The sequence below is a fragment of the Chiloscyllium plagiosum genome, unplaced genomic scaffold (assembly GCF_037043375.1).
Source record: "Chiloscyllium plagiosum isolate Xiang-an unplaced genomic scaffold, Cpla_swu_hap1 HiC_scaffold_8, whole genome shotgun sequence".
In the NCBI taxonomy this organism is placed as follows: Eukaryota; Metazoa; Chordata; class Chondrichthyes; order Orectolobiformes; family Hemiscylliidae; genus Chiloscyllium; species Chiloscyllium plagiosum.
Genome location: NW_028270146.1, coordinates 39972340 through 39991587, shown reverse-complemented (window position 1 = coordinate 39991587; position 19248 = coordinate 39972340). Strand labels below are relative to the sequence as shown.

Sequence of the window (19248 nt, the reverse complement as noted above, 5' to 3'; positions counted from 1 at the left end):
TGAGTTTCTGGCCAATAACAGGATGTTACATTATTTAAAAGACCAAATGCTGACAAATGGGATTAATTTAATTTAGGATATCTGGTTGGCATAGGCAATTTGGACTGAAGGGTCTGTTTCCGTGCTGTGCAACTCTTGACTCTATGTTTCTGCTGGCTGAGATGTTCTACAACAGGGCACTGTATATAAAATAATTGCAAGTTTCAACGCAATCTGGGAGGAGAGAGTGTGAGACAACATGAAGTATATTTGTACTCACTGAGTAGTTATGATCTGGAAAGTGCCAAGGCTGCAGAACCAATGATTTCAAAAGAGAATTTGATGGGTATTGAAGGGAGTAAACCTGCAGGACTAAGAAGTTGAGTAGAATGTGACTGATTGGATTGCTGCTTAGAATGATAATGGATAGGGTTCACTTTTGTCATTTATATAAGGGATTTATATGAAGGTGCTGAAGTCATAGTTGTGTTTGCAGATGATGCTTCAGGTATATTGTTCTTTGAAGTTTGCTACACGTAGATAGGGTGGCTAAGATTGCTTTTTTGCTCACAACTAGAGTACAGGAGTTGGGACATTATGTTGAGATTTTACAAGATGCTGGTGAGGCCTCTTTAGTGTGCTGCATATAGTTCTGGTCACCCTGTTATAGGGCATATTAAGGTGGAGATGGTTCAGAAAAGATTTACCAGGAAGTTTCTGGAACCAAAGGGTTTGAGTTATAAGGTAAGGTTTCTCTGGAGTATAGGAGATTCAGAGGTGACCTTGTAGAGGTTAATGAAATCATGAGGGGTATAGACAAGGTGATTGGCAGATGTCTTTTCCAGAGGGTGGGGATTGGCACTCTTTTAAAACAAAGAAAAATTTTTTTTTTTTAAAACAGTGGTTTGTGTATAGAATTCTAGTGGAAGTGGTCGATGCAAGTAGTTACAAATGTTTAAGATAGATAAGTACATGAATAAAAAATGTTTGGAGGAGTATGGACAAAACCCAGACAGGTGGGACTAGTTTACTTTGGGATTACATTCATCCTGAACTGCTTGTACCAACTTATCTCCTGTGCCATAAGCGATTTGGACTAAACTACAACTTTACTCGCTTTTTAAATTTGTTGTATATAGAATTGAGATTTAAAAGTGTCTCAAAACTCAAAGAATGTATGATCACTTTCTATCTTAAACTGCTTTTCTGAATTTAAAGTAAGGCACAGCAGCCAGCTAAAGATGAGGCTGCTGCAAATGTAACAAATGGCTGGAAAATGGACACCTGAGTTTTGGTGGTTGTTTTGACAGCAGTTTGAATTTAACCAACTAGTTCAAACTAGTCCAAACGGACCCCACCACCAGGGATATATTTCCCTCCCCTTCCCTATCAGCGTTCCGAAAAGACCACTCCCTCGTCAGGTCCACACTCCCCACCAACCCAACTCCACTCCCGGCACCTTCCCCTGCAACCGCAAGAAATGCAAAGCTTGCGCCCACACCTCCCCCCTTACTTCCCTCCAAGGCTCCAAGGGATACTTCCATATTCGCCACAAATTCACCTGCACCTCCACATACATCATCTATTGCATCCGCTGCACCTGATGTGACCTCCTCTATATTGGGGAGACAGGCCGCCTACGTTCGGAACGTTTCGGAGAACACCTCTGGGACACCCAGACCAACCAACCCGTGGCTCCACACTTCAACTCCCCCTCCCACTCCACCAAGGACATGCAGGTCCTTGGACTCCGCCATCGCCAGACCATAGCAACACGACGGTTGGAGGAAGAGCGCCTCATCTTCCGCCTAGGAACCCTCCAACCACAAGGGATGAACTCAGATTTCTCCAGTTTCCTCATTTCCCCTCCCCCCACCTTGTCTCAGTCAAATCCCTCGAACTCAGCACCGCCTTCCTAACCTGCAATCTTCTTCCTGACCTCTCCGCCCCCCACCCCACTCCAGCCTATCACCCTCACCTTGACCTCCTTCCATCTATCGGATTTCCAACGCCCCTCCCCCAAGTCCCTCCTCCCTACCTTTTATCTTAGCCTGCTGGACACACTTTCCTCATTCCTGAAGAAGGGCTTATGCCCGAAACGTCGATTCTCCTGTTCCTTGGATGCTGCATGACTTGCTGCGCTGTTCCAGCAACACATTTTCAGCTCTGATCTCCAGCATCTGCAGTCCTCACTTTCTCCTCGAATCGTTTAAATTATGCCCAGGATACCAGAAGCCAATGGAATTTGAATTTTATTGTTTTGACACAAAATTTTGGTGATTTTGACACCAAAATCATTTTATAATTATAAAATGATTTTGGATTAAACTTGCCTCTACACCATCTTACTGAAAGCAGAGATTTGCACTTGAGTATTATTCTAACACTGATAGTTGGCTGTCTTTTTGGTCCTGCTTCAGTAGACAAAAAACAGCTGACTAATATGGCATAGGGTATGCAGAATAAAATCAAGAGGGGGTAAGTGAGCTTTAAGGGAATTCCTCCAAATTTAGTGGAATTTCTTTCCGTAGGTTTAAAAAAAAAAGCATCTGAACTTAAAAGTAGGAATTGACCATCATCAGAGGGCTAGTAATACAATAAGAGCTGACCCAGGGTTATTTTTATTAAATTGCCTTTGATTCATTTGCCACTAGCAGCTCCAATAACTGTTACTGGCAGTCCTTTCTTAAATGAGGATTCAGTTTTAAGAATCATGTAAACCAGGGAGGACATTAGTTTGTAGATCCCATAATGGCCAAGCACTTGTATATGATAGAATAATCCATGGGGTGCAGATGATATTGGACATTATTTGTAATTACCCTTTCTCTCTTCCTCAAGGCCAATTAGACCAAGTGAATCAAGTTAGCTGGATTTGAAATCCACCATATCAGTAAAGATCAATTATGTTACAAAACCCTTATGGTTTAATTTGATATCAAATGTTGAATAAATATTAAATCGTGATTATAATTTGTTCCCATTTAAACTCATTTCCAAGGTGACTGCATTCCCTGCCTTAGATCCTCAGACAAAAATCTCTCAAGTTTACACTCATTATAAATTTAGGCACAAATCACTGCATCAATATAGAATCCAGTAGACAATGCAACTAGAATTTAACATACCTCATAACTAGAATGTATCAAAGAAGAAATCTTAATCATTGACAAGATAGCTTTGTAATAGCAATCAACTTAACAGTAAGGATCAGCAGAATATAGTGAATTAAGTTATACTATAGAACAGATCAAGACAAAAACTCAAAACTGCTGGAAATAAATGTTTATTAATCACAATCCAGAATTTGAATACAAACCAATTACTTCATTTCTGAAATAGCTCCAGTTGAGTGAGCCAGTCTGTAAGGTAGGGAGGCAGAGATATCAATTCATTTCATTGAGTTTGATGAAAAACAACATTTTAGGAGTTTGAATTTGGTCCCTTCCTCTTTCCAAAGCATGGCACAACATTTACAAAACGACGATTGTACTGCATGCGCCTCTTTGCACGGCCAGTCTTCTTTTTCCTCTTCTCTTGTTTTGCAACCTATGCAAAAGAATAAATCAGTGAAAATTTAAAATATTAGTAGAAAACAACACTAACACTTGGAGCCAAGTTTGGCAAAAAGCAGTATTGCAGGGCATGTGCTTTCCCAAATAAGAAAAGGATGTCAGAGGTCAAGACATAAAAAGGACAGGAAATAAATAACTATCACTAGATAGCAAGTGAAAGGGAAACTAATTGGGCTAACAACCAATAAACCGCCTGATTCTAAATGTTAAGATACATCTCATGGGAAGTAGTTAGAGATAGTGGAAGCATATCCCGAAAACAAAAATGCTAGAAATCACAGGTCAGGCAACATCTACAGAAGCACTGTTGACAATCTTCCAGAAATCCTTTAAGTCCCAGAGGATTGGAAAACTACCAATCTAACGCCTTTAATTAACAAAAGGGAAGAGGCTTTATGACAGTTAGTGAGAAACTATTAGTTTATAACAAAAGAATGTGTAGTAGCAGAGCATTCAGAAATGCATGATACGATCATAAGTCAGCATGGCATAATGATGGGGAAATCGTGCCTGCAATTTTCTAAAATTCTTCATGGAGGTTACAAGTATACTAGCATGGATAGAGAATTAATTAACTAACGAAATATAGATGAGATACCGGAGGCATTTCAGGCTGGCGATCTGTTTAAGGGTGTGCTACAGGAATCCATATTAACTCAACAATAATTTACATATATATTAATGACTTGGATGAGGAAATGACTCAGCCTTTATTTCATAAGGAATGAAAAGAAAGGAAGGAAGGCACTAATCAGTCCCAAACATGGAATACCAAACAGTTTTGGAGCATTCGTCTAAGGAATGATACAATGGCATTGCAGGCAGCTCAAAGAAGGTTCACTAGGGGCGATACCAGTCATAGAGGGATTGTCTTTGAGGAGCATTGAGTAGATTGGGCTTGTATTGATTCAAATATAGAAGAACAGAACCTTAAAACAAGATTCAGGGACTTGACAGGATAGACAAAGGTTATTTCCCTTCGCCAGAGTGTCTCAGCATCATTTCAGAATAAGGGGTTGCATATTTTAAAAACAGATGAGGAGGAATGTCTTTTGAGGGTTGTGAATCTATAGAATTCTTTACCGTACAGTTGTTGAGGTTGGGTCCTTACGTTTATTCAGAGTTGAGATAGACATTTTTAATCTGTAAGGGAATCAAGGGTTATAAAGCAGAGGCAGGAAAGCAGAGTCTTGGATTACCAGATCTGTCAAGATCTCACTGAATGGTGGACAGACCTGATGGGCTGAATGGCCTACTTCTGCTTCTATGACTTAGAGGTTCTCACGTGTGTACAAGACTTAAGACTGTTGTGTATTCACAGCCTCCAGATTATAAGAGTTCTACTGAAAGGAAATTTATCATTGCACTTTATCATTCAAGCAGGGGCGGGAAATGTACTTGTAACTGGGGATAGTATAGTTCGGGGCATAGACACTGTTCTCTGTGACTAAGATCAAGAGTCCTGAAGGCTGTGTTGCTTTGCTGGTGAAGAAAGATCAGTGCTGTAATGAGAAATGACAAACACAGGAGATCAAGATGTAGAAGCAGTCTGGGTAGAAATAAGAAATAGCAAAAGGGAAGAAATACTTGGTAGGAGTAGTCTATAGTGGTTCCGTAATGGGGCACAGTAAAAACCAGGAAGTATTAGAGGATTGCAAGAAAGATTCTGCAATACTTATGGGTGATTTTAACAAACAGATTGGAAGAATCAAATTGGCAAGGGTAGCCTAAAGGCAGAGTTCACTGAATGTATTAGAGATTGTTTCTTAGAGCTGTATGTTGTGGAACCAACCAGGGAGCAGGCTACTCTGGATTTGGTATTGTGTAATGAAGAGATTAATTGATGACATCATGGTTAAGGATCCTCTGGGGAATAGAGACCATAGAATGATTGAATTCAAAATTCAGTTTGGGGGTGAGAAAGTAGAGTCCCATACTAGTGTTCTGGAATTAAACAAAAGAAATTACACTTGCAGGAGGACAGATTAGGCCAGAGTAAATTGAACAGGAAGGCTAAGAGATAAGACAGCAGAGGAGCAATGGCAATTGTTTCAGCAGCTACTCAATTCCTCACAACTAAAATATACCCCAGTGAGGAAAAAAGATGATAAGGGTGGTAAAAGAAAACATTTATGGTTAAACAAGGAGGAAAGGGTTATATAAAATTAAACTAAGGTATACCATATTGCAAAGGACAGTGGCAGGCTGGAAGAATGGGAAACTTTCAAACAAAGAGAAACTAAAAAAATTAATAAAAAGAGCCAAGGTAAATTATGAAAGAAAACTAGCATAAAATATCAAAGGAAACTTCTATCGGTATATACAAAGGAAGAGAATTGCTAAGGTGAATGTTGGTCCCTTGGAAGATGAAACTGGAGAGTTAATAGTGGGGAACACTGAAATGGCAGAGATGCTGAATCAATACTTTGCCTCAGTTTTCACAGACAACAATAGTACCATTTCAATTGGAATGGGCAAGTCAGAGGCAATAGAAAGGGTAGAACTTAGAACAATCAACATCGACAGGGAAAAGGTACTCAGCAAACTACTGGGATTGAGGACAGCCAAGTCCCCTGGGCCTGATGGCCTAAATCTAAGGGTATTAATAGATGTGGTCACGATGATAATGGATCCGTTGGTTATTGTATTTCAAGATTCCCTGCATACAGGAAAGATTCCAGTGGATTGGAAAAATGCTGTAACATCCCTATTCAAAAAGGGAGGGAGGCAATATGGGAAATTACAGACCAGATGGCTTAACATCTGTTGTTGGGCAAGTGTTGGAATCAATTATCAAGGAAGCAATATCAGGACATTTAGAAAGTCAATACGCCGTCAGTCAGCATGATTTTATGAAGAGCAAATCATGTTTGACTAATTTGCTAGAGCTCTTCAAAGATGTAACGACTAAAGTGGACAATGGGGATCCTGTAGATATAATATCATACACCTTCTGGATGTCCAGATATAAGGTGCTGCACAAAAGGTTAATTCACAAAAGGTTGGATCATATGGGATTAGGGATAATTTATTAGATTGGATAGGTGACTGGCTGATGGACAGAAAACAGAGTCAGGATAAATGGATTTTTTTTTTCCTGGATGGCAAGTAGTAACTAATGGGTGCCACAGGGTTCGATCCTTGGACCGCAGCTATTTACAATCTACATTAACGACTTGGATACAGAGATAGAAGGCTCTATAGATAAATATGGGGATGACACAAAAATAGGTGGGACTGTAAAGTGCAATGAGGAAATAAGATTCTTACAAATGGATATAGATAGGTTAAGAGAGTGGGCCAAAGTGTGGGAGATGGAGTTTAATGTGGGCAAGTGAGGTCTTGCATTTTAGTTGGAAAAATGGGAAGGCGAGCTATTATCTAAATGGAGAGAGACTTCAGGGTGCTCCGGTGCAGAGGGATCTGGGTGTCCTCGTTCATAAGTCATAGAAAACTAGCATACAGGTACAGCAGATGAAAAAGGCAGCAAATGAAATGTTGGCTTTTATAGCTAAAGGAACAGACATGAATGTAAGGAAGTATTGTTGCAATTGTAAAAGCATCGGTGAGACCGCACCTGAAGTATTGTGCACAGGTTTGGTCCTTGATTTGAGGAAAGATGTAGTGGCACTGAAGGTAGTTCAGAGAAGGTTCACTACATCAATTCCAGAGATGAGGGGTTTGACATATGAACAGAGATTGAACAATTTAGACCTATATTCTCTGGAATTTAGAAGAATGAGGGGAGATCAAATTGAGATATTCACGATAAAAGGTACAGATAAAATAGACGTGGAGGAAATGCTTCCTCTTGTGAGGCAAGTCTGAGCTTAAGGGGTAGCAAATTTAAAACAGAGTTGAGGAGAAACTACTTCTCCCAAAGGGTTGTGAATCTGTGGAATTTGCTACCCCAAAGTGCATTGGATGCTGGGATACTGAGTAAATTTAAGAAGGAGTTAGATTTTTAACTGGTAATGGGTTGAAGAGTTATAGAGAGAAGGCAGGAAAATGGGAGTGAGGAGTATTTCGGCCATGATTGAATAGTGGAGTAGACTCAATGGGCTAAATGGTCTATTTTGCTTCTATATCTTATGAAATTATGAACCTGGTGTAAAGTTTTGTTAACTAAAATTAACACAAAACTTCAATCAAATTGGAAATGGCTTTTTATCATTGACAAACACCAACCAATAATAGAGATTATGCAATGACTCATGGCCTTGACAGGTGAGACAATTCAGATTGATAATTCACCTGATAGTTACTAGTATGGCTGTTCATCACATTCAATACAATTGTGTGCATATTGTTTAGATGTACAAAAACACAAAAGTACAAGAAAATCTTAGATACTTTTGCTGCAGGTTGCCTTCAGTCAGTCAAGCTTACCTTGGGAGTCTGACCTTTCACTTTCCCAGCACGAGCAAGGGATCCATGGACCTTGCCTAAAAATAAGGGAGTGAAAAAAAGCTTATGGTCTATTTTAAGACAGACATCATAAACAGACTTCCAAACTAAACTTTTGGTTTACTGTTTGTAAATTTATATTCGAGACATTCTAGACAGATCTTAAATCATATACAGACTTGCAAGAGCTGTTCGACCATCTCGAGGCTGGTGCACAAACCTCCACATACTTAAGCAATTATTAGAGGGAAGTATACACCACTGAAGAGCTTATTCATTTACTGAACAACTCAGTTACTAGCACCAAACCAACAACATACAACTTAGACTTGACACATGATGCAGTGGTAGTATCCCTATCTCCAAACCAAGAGGCTCAGGTTTGAATAGCACTGCTCCACAGGAAATAACATCTCTAAATAGTTTGAGAAAATATCTACAATTCCATGCTTAATTCAACTAGGGATGCAGCACCCTTGGACAACGAAAAAGGCATGGGTTCTCAGCAAAAAAAAAACAATCTTATTAAAATCTGAAAAAAAGTAATTGATATTAACATTGGCACACTCCAAAGTCAAATTTCTTAACACCAACCATTCCATGATCTGCAACAAACTGAGGAAAGGCAATTTATGTGACATCAGCATAGAGAAAATAGTGAGTTTGAGTTTAATTTTGGTGGCAATAATATGGTTATGTGGCAAATAATTCTTCAATATTTATCAACAAGATTACCTCTACAAAATGCACTACACATCTTTATGCAACCTAATGTTAATGTATTTAAGGGAATTTCTTCATAATTATACAGAGAAAGAAATAGATGGCAATGCCGATGGTTATGCTGCAAACACTAACCTATCAGGTCAATTGAAATGACTCTGCTGCCAATACTGTAAACATTCAACACAATTTTTAAAAAAATACTGATTAGGGAAATTCAAATCATAATAATACATACCACCCAGCAATCGAGCAACTACTTCTAGTGTGCAGTGCTCATTTATACCACATTGGCCTATGATGGCATCATCATCTAAGGGAGTGCCAGCCAAGAGGAGCACTTGGTCAACAGCAGAGACTCCTTCTAGGGATTCGACATGGGCCTGAATTAAAAAAAGAAAATCATAAATGAGATTCTTGGGGCAAGCAAAACAGAACTGTCCAAGGATCAATATACAAAATAATCAGCACTTTAACATTTAAAGGTATACAGAACAGGATTTTTTGGACTGTTACTCATGGAACCCAAAAATTTCACATCCCAAATTGAATTTACAATTAAAATTTTTGTAGCCAGCAGTGAATAAAAAAACTTCACAAATGTCTACTGCAAAATATCACAACACGATACAGTAATGTCGCATCTACTTTATTAAAGTCTGTCACATACTCAATGAAATGCATTTTTAGAGTACAGTTCACCTTCTTTCTTACCAGCTGACTGACCAAAAAGCCATTTTATAAACACTGATGTAATAGGGATTATTAAAACATTATCTAAACATGCATTACCTAAACAGCACAGACTTCACCTGATTACTGTAATAATCTGTTATAATCCCAAACCACTTGACTTTCTACACTTACGAATTGAGGAGGTTTTGCAGTGACAGTTGCAATTAAAAGAATAAAGAATAGAGCACACCAAGGAGCACACTGTTGTATGACAGAGGCTAATCTCTCATACTGTATCTACGTATGGAGTCATCTCTAAACAGAATTTGTAGAAATTACTTCAGTGGTGATTTAAGTACACATCAAATCAGGCTTCACCAGAGACTCACTGATTATGTTGCCTAGTATGGTGACAAAATGTCTGAAAACAAACTTTCCAGCTCAGCGAGCAAGCTTACATGCTAAAAACAAACCTTCTGCCTTATTCGATCCATAGCCCTCTATTCTCTTCCTGCTCATGCAAACACCTAGATGGCTCTTAAATGTCGCCAACGTGTCTGCTTCCACCACCTCTTCTGGCAGTGCGTTCCAGGCTCCTCCCACTCTACATGAAAAGCTTCCCTCACACACCTCCCTGAAAACTTTCCCCCCCACCCACCTTGAACCTCTGCCCCCTTGTAATTCAAACTTCAACCCTGGGGAAAAGCCTTTGACTACCCACCCAATCGATACCTCTCAATTTTGTAGAGTCTCCTCTCAGCCGCCATTTTTCCAGCGAAAGCAATCCTGTTTTTTTTTAAAAAAACTTTTCTCCAAAGCCAATGCCCTCAAGACCAGGCAACATCCTGGTGAACCTTCTCTGTACTCTCTCCAAAGGTTTCACGTCCTTTTAGTAGTGTGGTGACCAAAACTATACACAATACTCCAACTGCGGCTTAATAAGGATTTTATATAGCTGCAACATGGTTCGCCAACTCTTGTACTCCATGCCCTGGCCAAGGAAGGCAAGCATGTCATGTGCCTTCTGAATTACTTTGGCCATCTATGGACCTTCTCATCCAGGTCTGTCTGTATATTAATGTTCCCAAGGGTTCTGCCATTTACAGTATAATTCACACCTAAATTTGATCTTCCAAAATGCATCATGTTGCATTTGTGTGAATTAAACAACATCTGCCATTTGTGCCCAAGTCTCCCATCTACATTCTGTTGTCTCCTTTCACAATCAATTATCGGCACTATCAACAACTCCAATCTTTGTGTCATCCACAAACTTACTAATCAGACCATCCACATTTTCCTCCAAATCATTTTATATAAACAGAATAACCTTTGTTATCTGAACACCAATTATCTGAACTTCGGATTATCCGAACAAGATCTCGAGGCCCTGTAAAAACATTACATCAAAGTAATGTTACCGACACTGGTGCAACAATCGCAATCAGGAAATCTGAGTGCATCAGCAAGGAGGGTGATGAGTTGACTGCAACAGCATATGGGATTTTAATTGGTGTAATATTTATGGAGTGGGGCGAGGGGTGTGGTTGGAAAGATGGTCAGAGTGTACTTCAATCATCAAATAAGATTGCAAATAAATGGATAGAATTTCACCTGGTCTGAAATAGCAGGAGTGTTGCCAGAAGTGCGATGTGAATTTTGAATGATCTGCTTCAATTTGAAAGCTGGCAAATGAAATGAAATCAAGATGAGAGAGGAGTTTGTACTGGGTAATGAACAGTCTGGTTTTAGTATTTCCAGTGTTTTAATCGCAGGAAATTATGACCAAGAAAAATTACCAAAAATATCCATATTTACTAAGTAACTAATTTTAAGATAGTAAGTATTTAAAATTAAAAATTACTTCATGTTAGAATTACTTTGACTTTTATACATGCTGAGGCATAATGTTACACCTAAAGATATATTCATCCAAGATTGATAAAATTGACGCCAATAATATAGATTTAGTAGATGCCTCATTTGAAGTGTACATGAAGCTGTGATTGGAGTAGTGGAGCAAAGAAACACAAGCACTTCAAGCAACAGCAACTAGATATTTTCTTCGAAAAATAACCCAACCTCCTCCTCAATGAATTTTATTTACGCAAAAGTGATTTGATTTTGTAAAATACCACAAATTTTTAAGCAATATCCAGTGTTTGCACACTTATCAACTGAATGAAATATAAACTCTAAACATGCTTTTTTATGTAATTATGTTCGGTATGGCTTCCTTTGTTTACGATCAGATCAGTTATCCGAACAAAATACTCCTCACCCATCTCGTTCGGATACTCGACATTTTTGTGTATACTACAAACACCAGGGGACCAAAGACTGATCCCTGTGGAACACTAGTTACTGGTCTCCATTCTGAAAAACACTCTTCCACCACTACTCTATCGTCTTTGACCAAAGCAGTCGTATCCATCGAGCCAGGCCACCCAAAATCGCACGTGATTTTGGTTTTGTATCATCTGCCATGTGGGACTTTATCAGATGCCTTACTAAAGTCCATGTAAAACTACATCCACAGCCCTTCCCTCATCAATTAGGTGTGTCACTTTTTCAAAAAAAAAATTCAATTAGGTTGGTGAGACAACCCCGTACAAAACTATGATACCCGTCACTAACATTTTATTGCAAATGTGCCTATATCTTGCCCCTCAATATCTTCTCCAACAGCTTCCCCACCACAGATGTCAGGTTCACCAGCCTATAATTTCCTAGATTATCCCTGCTTCTTTTCTTAAAGGAAAGGAACAACATTGGCTAATCTCTTAGTACACTAGAACCTTGCCTATGGCCAAAGAGGATGTTAAGTTATCTGCCAATGCCTGAACTATTTGTTCCCGTGTCTCTTGTAGTAACCTGGAATAGATCCCATCTGGCCCTGGGCACTCATCTACCTTAATGCAAATTAGGATACCCAAAACGTCCTCCTTCAGTACACTGACTTTCTCTAAAGTATTTACACACTCATCCCTGACTTCAACATCAGTTATGTCCTTCTCCTTGATGAATATTGATACAGAGTACTCATTAAGGATCTCTCCCACATCTTGTGGCACCATGCATAACTTTCCTCCTTTGTCCTTGAGTGGGTCTACTCTTTCCCTGGTAATTATTAAAAATATACAAATAAAAATAATAGAGGTTAAGATCTTAAGATTTAAAAAGTTAGTTTACTATTGAGAAGTTAGTTTACCTTAATTTGCCTAACAGTCTCTTCTCCATTCACATCAAGCGTGTGGGTCTTCTGAGCGTGTAGAAACAGCTGCATGGTGATTCTAAGGGGCAAAAAAAATCCAAGTGAAGTACTAACTGCACAAATTTCACTTAAAAACTTAAGATATCAAATCAGTTTCCACTCATAACAGTAAATAAAGACAGCCATCAAGAAAAACAATTCCATATTTGGTGCCAATAGAAATCTAGATAATAAAGTTGCCATCTAACTCATTTGGACCATAGGCAATTGCAGACCCATGCTCTTAATCATCCTTTGAGGTGGCCTAGCAAGCCACCCCTCAAACTGTTCCTATAATGATTTATGAAAGATTCCACCGAATTCTCATGGCAACGGAGGATGAACACTACCTCACACTCAAAAGTTAAACACACTACATTAAATGTAAATTGCTATTCTTTAATAATATGATAGAGCAGGGAATAAAAGGAAGAGAAGGGGAAAACATGCAAACAACAATCATCACCATTTCAAGAGGTCATTTTATGAACATTTAATGGTAGCAGAAATAGACCATAGCCTGCTGTTGCTGATCTGTCATCAAATAAGATAATGGTTGATTAGGAATTGTGTTCTCAAGGCTACATTCCCATCTAATCTCAATAACCTTCAACTCCTTTAAGAGATCTTAATTTACCACTCTCTGAGAATGACAGTCCCACATACTCAATACCTTCACACTATGGGGCAAACTGAGAAGTGCTCAAGGATTTTGGGAGTAATTGAATCAGTCACCATTACGGAATAGGGATTTGCAGAATACACAATGCTCAAGAGGAGGAAGAGCATCAAGAGGGTACCAGTGCAAAGCAACTGAGGAGGATTCTGGGAGATGTTGGCACAGTCACCATGACTGCTAGTTTTGAGTAGTAGCTAGCAAATGGAACCAGAAGTCAGAGGGAGGAGGCAGCAACTGGAGCAGGTAAAAACTCAAGTGCAGGGCTTAATTTTGAGTAGCTTAATCAATTACACAGGGAATATAGTGGGAGTTGTGTTTTATGACATTGCAAGTTCAAAAAAGATGTTTTGGACAGAAGGGCTTCTAATTGGTAAACTGGGGTGAGGAGATATTTTTCCTCATCTTCAATTGCCATGAACGTTTAATATCCATAAAGTTTGAGTGTAATGGGATTTAGCTAGTGGTACAGTAGTACAGTATTAGGATTTATAGTATCAAAACTATTGCACACAATAGTGTATGTAGTGTTTTTTAGTGAGAACCTAACCTTAGGGACCATTTAGTTAGCTGTAAGTTAATATAATCTTTTAAAATTAAGTAGTTGCTAGAGGGTAAAAACATCAGCAAGGTAGTATGCTTCTCCTGCGGAATGTAGGAAACCAGAAATAGTTTGAATGTCTGTGAAGACTACATATACAGGAAATGCGTCCAACTGTAGCGTCCAGACCATTAGGTAAGCAAGAGAAATAACCAAGGAATTACAGATTTAGGCCAGTAAGGCTATGAGGAAGAACAGACAGGGAGAGGTTAATGAACACTACAGGACTGGTGGTCTGTAGTGTTTTAAAGTGAGGAGTATGACAGTTAAGACAGATGAACTTAGAGCTTGGATTAGTACACAAAATTATGATGCTGCAGCTGTTACAAAATCTTATTTGCGAGGGATCCAGACTGGCAGCTTAATGTTCCAGTATTCTGACGTTTCACACGAGAAAGGGATACAAAAAAGAGATGAGGGTGTTGGGATCAGGGAAAAGAATATCACAGCTGTACCGAGGGAGGACACCTTGGAGGGACTCATTAAGTGAGGCCATATGTAGAGCTCAGGAATAGGAAGAGTACCATCACTTTGATGTATTGCAGTCTCCCAAGAGCCAGCAGGAGACAGGAACAGGTAAGTGAACAGATTATGGAAAAATGTAAAAACAATTTTCGTATAAGTAATGGGTAATTTTAACTTTGCCAAATTGACTAGGACTCCCAAAGTGCCAGGATCTTGGATGGGGGTGGGAGTGGGGGAACTTTTTAGATGCATCCAGCAAGGGTTTCTTGAAGCAACATGTCAATAACTCAACGAGGCAAGTACTCATAAAAGATCTGGTGTTGGGGAACGAGGCCAGGGTAAGAAAAGTCTTAAGGTGAAATTTGGGGAAGGCTAACCATGACAATATCAGGCAGGAACTTGGGAATATCGATTGAAGTTAGCTGTTTTGGGGTAAGCCCACATCTATCATGTGGGGACTCTTTTAAAGTAGATTAAGAATTCAGGACCAGTGTGTTCCTGTGAAAAGGAAAAAATGCGGATGGCAAGATTTGGGAACCTTGGATAACAGAAGAAATTGAGAGTTTAGTCAAAGAGAAAAAAGGGAGGCATATGTAAGATTTAGGAAACTGAAGACACTCAAGAGCGCTGAAATAATACAAAGACAGCAGAATTAGGAAGACCAAAAGGGGCGACGAAAGGTCTTTAGTAAACAGGATTAATGAAAATTACAGGTGTTTGAACATGCAGGAGGAGCAAGACTGTACTGAAGGGAAGGATGGGTCCACTCAAGGACAAAGAAACTCTAAGAGGATTGAGGGCAGAGTGGTGGATATGATCTATATGGACTTCAGTAAGGCATTTGACAAGGTTCCTCATGATAGATTAGTTAGCAAGGTTAGAACATATGGCATACAGCGAGAACTAGCCACTCTGATACAGAACCGGTTCGACAGAGGGTGGTAGTGCAGGGTTGCTTTTCAGACTGGAGGCATGTGACCAATGATATGCCACAAAGATTGGTGCAGGGCCCACCACTTTTTGTCATTTATATGAATAATTTAGATGTGAACATAGGAGATATAATTAGTAAATGTGCAGATAACACCAAAACTGGAGGTACAGTAGACAGCGAAGAAGGTTATCTCAGAGTACAATGGGATCTTGATCACATGAGCAAACGGGCTGAGGAGTGGCAGATGGAGTTTAATTTAGATAAATGTGAGGTGCTGCATTTTGGAAAGGCAAATCAGGGCAGGACTTATATACTACATGGTAAGGTCCTGTGGGGTGTTGCTGAACAAAAAGACCTTGGAGTGCAAATTCATAGTTACTTGAAAGTGGAGTCGCAGGTAGATAGGACAGTGAAAACGACATTTGGTATGCTTGCCTTTATTGATCACAGCATTGAGTATAGGGGTTGGGAGGTCATGTTTCATCTTAACATTGGTTAAGCCACTTTTGGAATATGCAAGGTTTGTAGCTCAGGCTGAGGTTTGGGGAGTAGGTTTGATATCCAGACGTTTCATTACCTGGCTCGGAAACAGCTTCAGTGGCGTCCTCCAAGTGAAGCGAAGCTGTTGTCTCCTGCTTTCTATTTATAGGTTTGTCCTGGATGGGGTTCCTGGGGTTTGTGGTGGTCATTTTCTGTTTGTTTTCTGAGGGGTTGATAGATGGTATCTAGATCTATGTGTTTGTTTATGGCGTTGTAGGAGGAGTGCCAGGCCTCTAGGAATTCTCTGGCATGTCTTTGCTTCGCCTGTCCCAGGATAGATGTGTTGGAATATTGTGTGCAATTCCCTCCTATAGAAAGGATATTGTGAAACTTGAAGTTCAGAAAAGATTTACAAAGGATTTTGCCAGGGTTGGAGGGTTTGAACTATAGGAAGACGCTGAATAGATTGAGGCTGTTTTCTCTGGAGCATCAGAGGCTGAGGGGTGATCTTATAGAGGTTAATAAAATCATGAGGGGCATGGATAGGATAAATAGATAAGGTCTTTTCCCTGGGGGCGATGCAGTCCAGACTAGAGGGCATAGGTTTAAGGCAAGAGGGGAGATTTAAAAGGGATCTAAGGGGCAACTTTTTCAGGCAAAGGGTGGTGGACATATGGAATGAGCTGCCAAAGTAAGTGGTGGACGCTGGTACAATTACAGCATTTAAAAGGCAACTAGATGATTTTATGAATAAGAAGGGTTGAGAGGAATGTGGGCCAAGTGCCGGCAAACATGACTAGATTAATTTAGGATATCTGGTCAACACGTACAAGTTAGGCAGAAGTGTGCGTTCTGTGCTGTATATCTCTACGACTCGGTGTGTGAAGTTGGAGGAAGTGGGTGAGGTCCTTAACAAATATCTTGCACTGGAGGACATGGTGGTTTGTGAACATTATGGGGCATGTTGATATTAATAAATGGTGATGGTGATGGTGTTGGGAACTTTGAAAAGCATTAAGTTTGACAAGTCCTTGAAACCTGATGGGGCCAATCCAAGAATGCTGAGGGAGGGAAGTTCTGTGGTCACATATGAAATCTTTGTATCCTATCTGGTGACACGAGGGGCTCCAGTGGGCTGGAGAATAGTCAACATTCTTCCTTTGCTTAAGGGAAATTACAAACTTGTGAGCCTCACGTCAGTGATAGGAAATTTATTGGAGAAGATTCTTAAGGTCAGAATTTACTCATGTGGAAAAATTAAGATTAGCAAAAAGTCTCAAAATTGATTGTATTTCCTGAGAAAGTGACAGAAGTGATTGATGAAGAAAGAGTACGGAATGTGGTCCCACGTGGCTGGCTGACACAAGAGGCAGTCCCATGGAATGCATAGTGAGGTGGCTGGATGAATACAGATCTGAGTTGGTCATAGAAGACGATAGTGGTGGGTGTTTTCTTCTGACTGGAGATCTGTGAACAGTGGTGTTCTGCAGGGATCGGTGCTAGGACCGCTTTTGTTTGTATTATATATAAATGAATCGGAGAATGCAAGTGGCCTGATTAGTAAGTGTGTCGATGACGCAAAAGGTTGGGGGAAGCTTCGGACAGTGAGGAAGTTTGCAAGAGGACCTAGCAGGATGTAGGCAGCTTGGGGACTTGGGTGAATAAATGGCAGATGGATTTTAATAAAGATAAATGCAAAGTGATACACTTTGGAAGACGTAATGAAGAAGGGAAGTATTCAGTAAATGTAGGTGTCAAAGGATCTAGGCATACAGATGCACAGTTCCCTCAAAGTGGACTAGGTGGTCAAGATGTCATACTTGCCTTTGCTAATCAGGGCACAGTGTACAAAAAAAAATCAACGAGTCATGTTGTGGATTTATAGAATTTTAGTTAGGCCATATTGGAACATTATGTACAGTTCTGGTCACGCAATACTAGAAGGATGGGGTGGGGGAGCTTTCGAGATGGTACAGAAAAAGTTTACTAGGATGTTGCCCGATTTAGAGGGCATTAGCATCGAGGCGAGATTGAACAGTCATGTGTCGGTGCGCTCTTGGTGAGAGCCTGTTCCTGCCCTCTAACATTCTTTTGTTCAGAAAAAAAGAATTCGCTTTACATAGTTTCACCAATGCCCTGAACAGCCACAAAACGTGAGATTCGCCCAATGGAGGCCGCCGCGTGGCTTCTGGTTACCAATACATCCGCCAGCATCAGACCCTCTGACATAGACCTCCCGCAGGAAGGTGCCGCCGCCGCCAGCCCGCACTCCCAGCAAATGGCGCCGGCCCAAAGGGAAGCCCAGGTCACAGGCCCGGCGCCATTTGCTGACACACACACACACAGCCCCAGGAGCTGAAAGTCCACAGCCCGCAACACAGTCAAGGCAAGGAGAGGATAAATCCGTCCTTTCAGAACTCGACAAACTGCGATCACTCACCAAGAAAAGTCAGGGCCGGTTTCACAGTGAAAACAGGAACGACTTCACCAACACCTCCCTAAACAGAAAAAGAGGGAGCTACTGCACACGCGCGCTATAACGGCAAATAGCTGCGCATGCGTACGTGCAAAGACCGTCGGTCGAGGGCCATCGGGCTGACTGCGCGTGCGCAATTTGAATTCTCCTGGTGGAGCGTGCCAGAGGAGTCAATATCGTCTGGACCATGCGTAGTTTCCACGTGTACTCATTAGGGACATTTGAGTGTTCGCGTGGGCTGCTCCTCTCACATCAAATTAAAATGCCACAATACCAGATTATAGCACAACAGGTTTATTTAGAAGCATTAGCTTTCAGAGCGCTTGTTTCATCAGGTGGGTGTGGAGTAGAATCATAAGACAGACTTTCCAGCAACAGGAATGTCGTGTCATGAACCTAATATTAAACTAATTTAGCTAAAGTCTTTCATCTTTTAGAATGATCATGTTAGTTTCAGTTTCTTCATATGCAATCCCAGAACTTTTTTTAAAAGATACGTTCTCAAGATTGCTTTAGACAACAGGCAGCATCGAGATGACGTCTAAACTGCTGTGCTCTTCCAGCACCACTGATCCAGAATCTGGTTTCCAGCATCTGCAGTCATTGTTTTTACCTCATTTCAACTCAGATAATGCATTGAAGGTGTGAATTTAAAGTGTGTGTGTCCCACAGTTAGGGTCGTGATTCTAGTTCTGAAGTCGGATTTACAGAATCTTACATGGATTTATGCAATTTTTGAGCAAAATAAAATGTAGTTCTGAAAGTGCAAATTCCCCAACTTATATGTGCGTACATGCGTGCAGGGGAGACAGAGTGTGTGCATGGCTATATGAGAATATAAGTCTGTGAGAGTGTGGGTGTATGTGTGAGCATGAAAGAGGGTCTGCGTGAATGTGTGGGATACAGGGTGGGTAGTGTCCCCCACGTGTAATGATGGTATTGTGTCACATCTCTGACACATCTTGGCATTGTCCTGAAAGCCGGGCAGTTTACTGCAAACAGTG

General features: G+C 40.3%; 2 protein-coding genes across 2 annotated transcripts in view; both read right to left on the bottom strand.

Annotated features, from left to right (window-relative positions):
• Positions 1 to 18265, bottom strand: part of LOC122553491 (ubiquitin-like FUBI-ribosomal protein eS30 fusion protein) — a 35308-nt gene extending 17043 nt beyond the window's left edge. The window contains exon 1 of the mRNA XM_043697320.2: positions 18209 to 18265. The gene's annotated coding sequence lies outside the window, so the exon portion shown is untranslated. The remainder of the gene's footprint in view (positions 1 to 18208) is intronic.
• Positions 3250 to 18275, bottom strand: faua (FAU ubiquitin like and ribosomal protein S30 fusion a). The gene is made up of 5 exons (XM_043697318.2): positions 18209 to 18275; positions 12571 to 12652; positions 8923 to 9067; positions 7944 to 7999; positions 3250 to 3528 (listed from the first exon to the last, which is right to left on the bottom strand). The coding sequence occupies exons 2-5, from the start codon at positions 12643 to 12645 to the stop codon at positions 3403 to 3405; spliced, it is 402 nt and encodes a 133-aa protein (XP_043553253.1). The 5' UTR covers positions 12646 to 12652; positions 18209 to 18275; the 3' UTR covers positions 3250 to 3402.
• Positions 18276 to 19248: the final 973 nt, after the last annotated feature.

Coding starts and splice junctions, on each gene's coding strand:
- faua (XM_043697318.2), bottom strand. CDS start 12,645: ATGCAGCTGTTTCTACACGCTCAGAAGACCCACACGCTTGATGTGAAT. Junction 9,068..12,570: donor AGACTGTTAGGCAAATTAAG/GTAAACTAACTT, acceptor TTTTTAATTCAG/GCCCATGTCGAATCCCTAGA. Junction 3,529..7,943: donor TGAAAGGTCAGACTCCCAAG/GTAAGCTTGACT, acceptor TCTTTTGCATAG/GTTGCAAAACAAGAGAAGAG.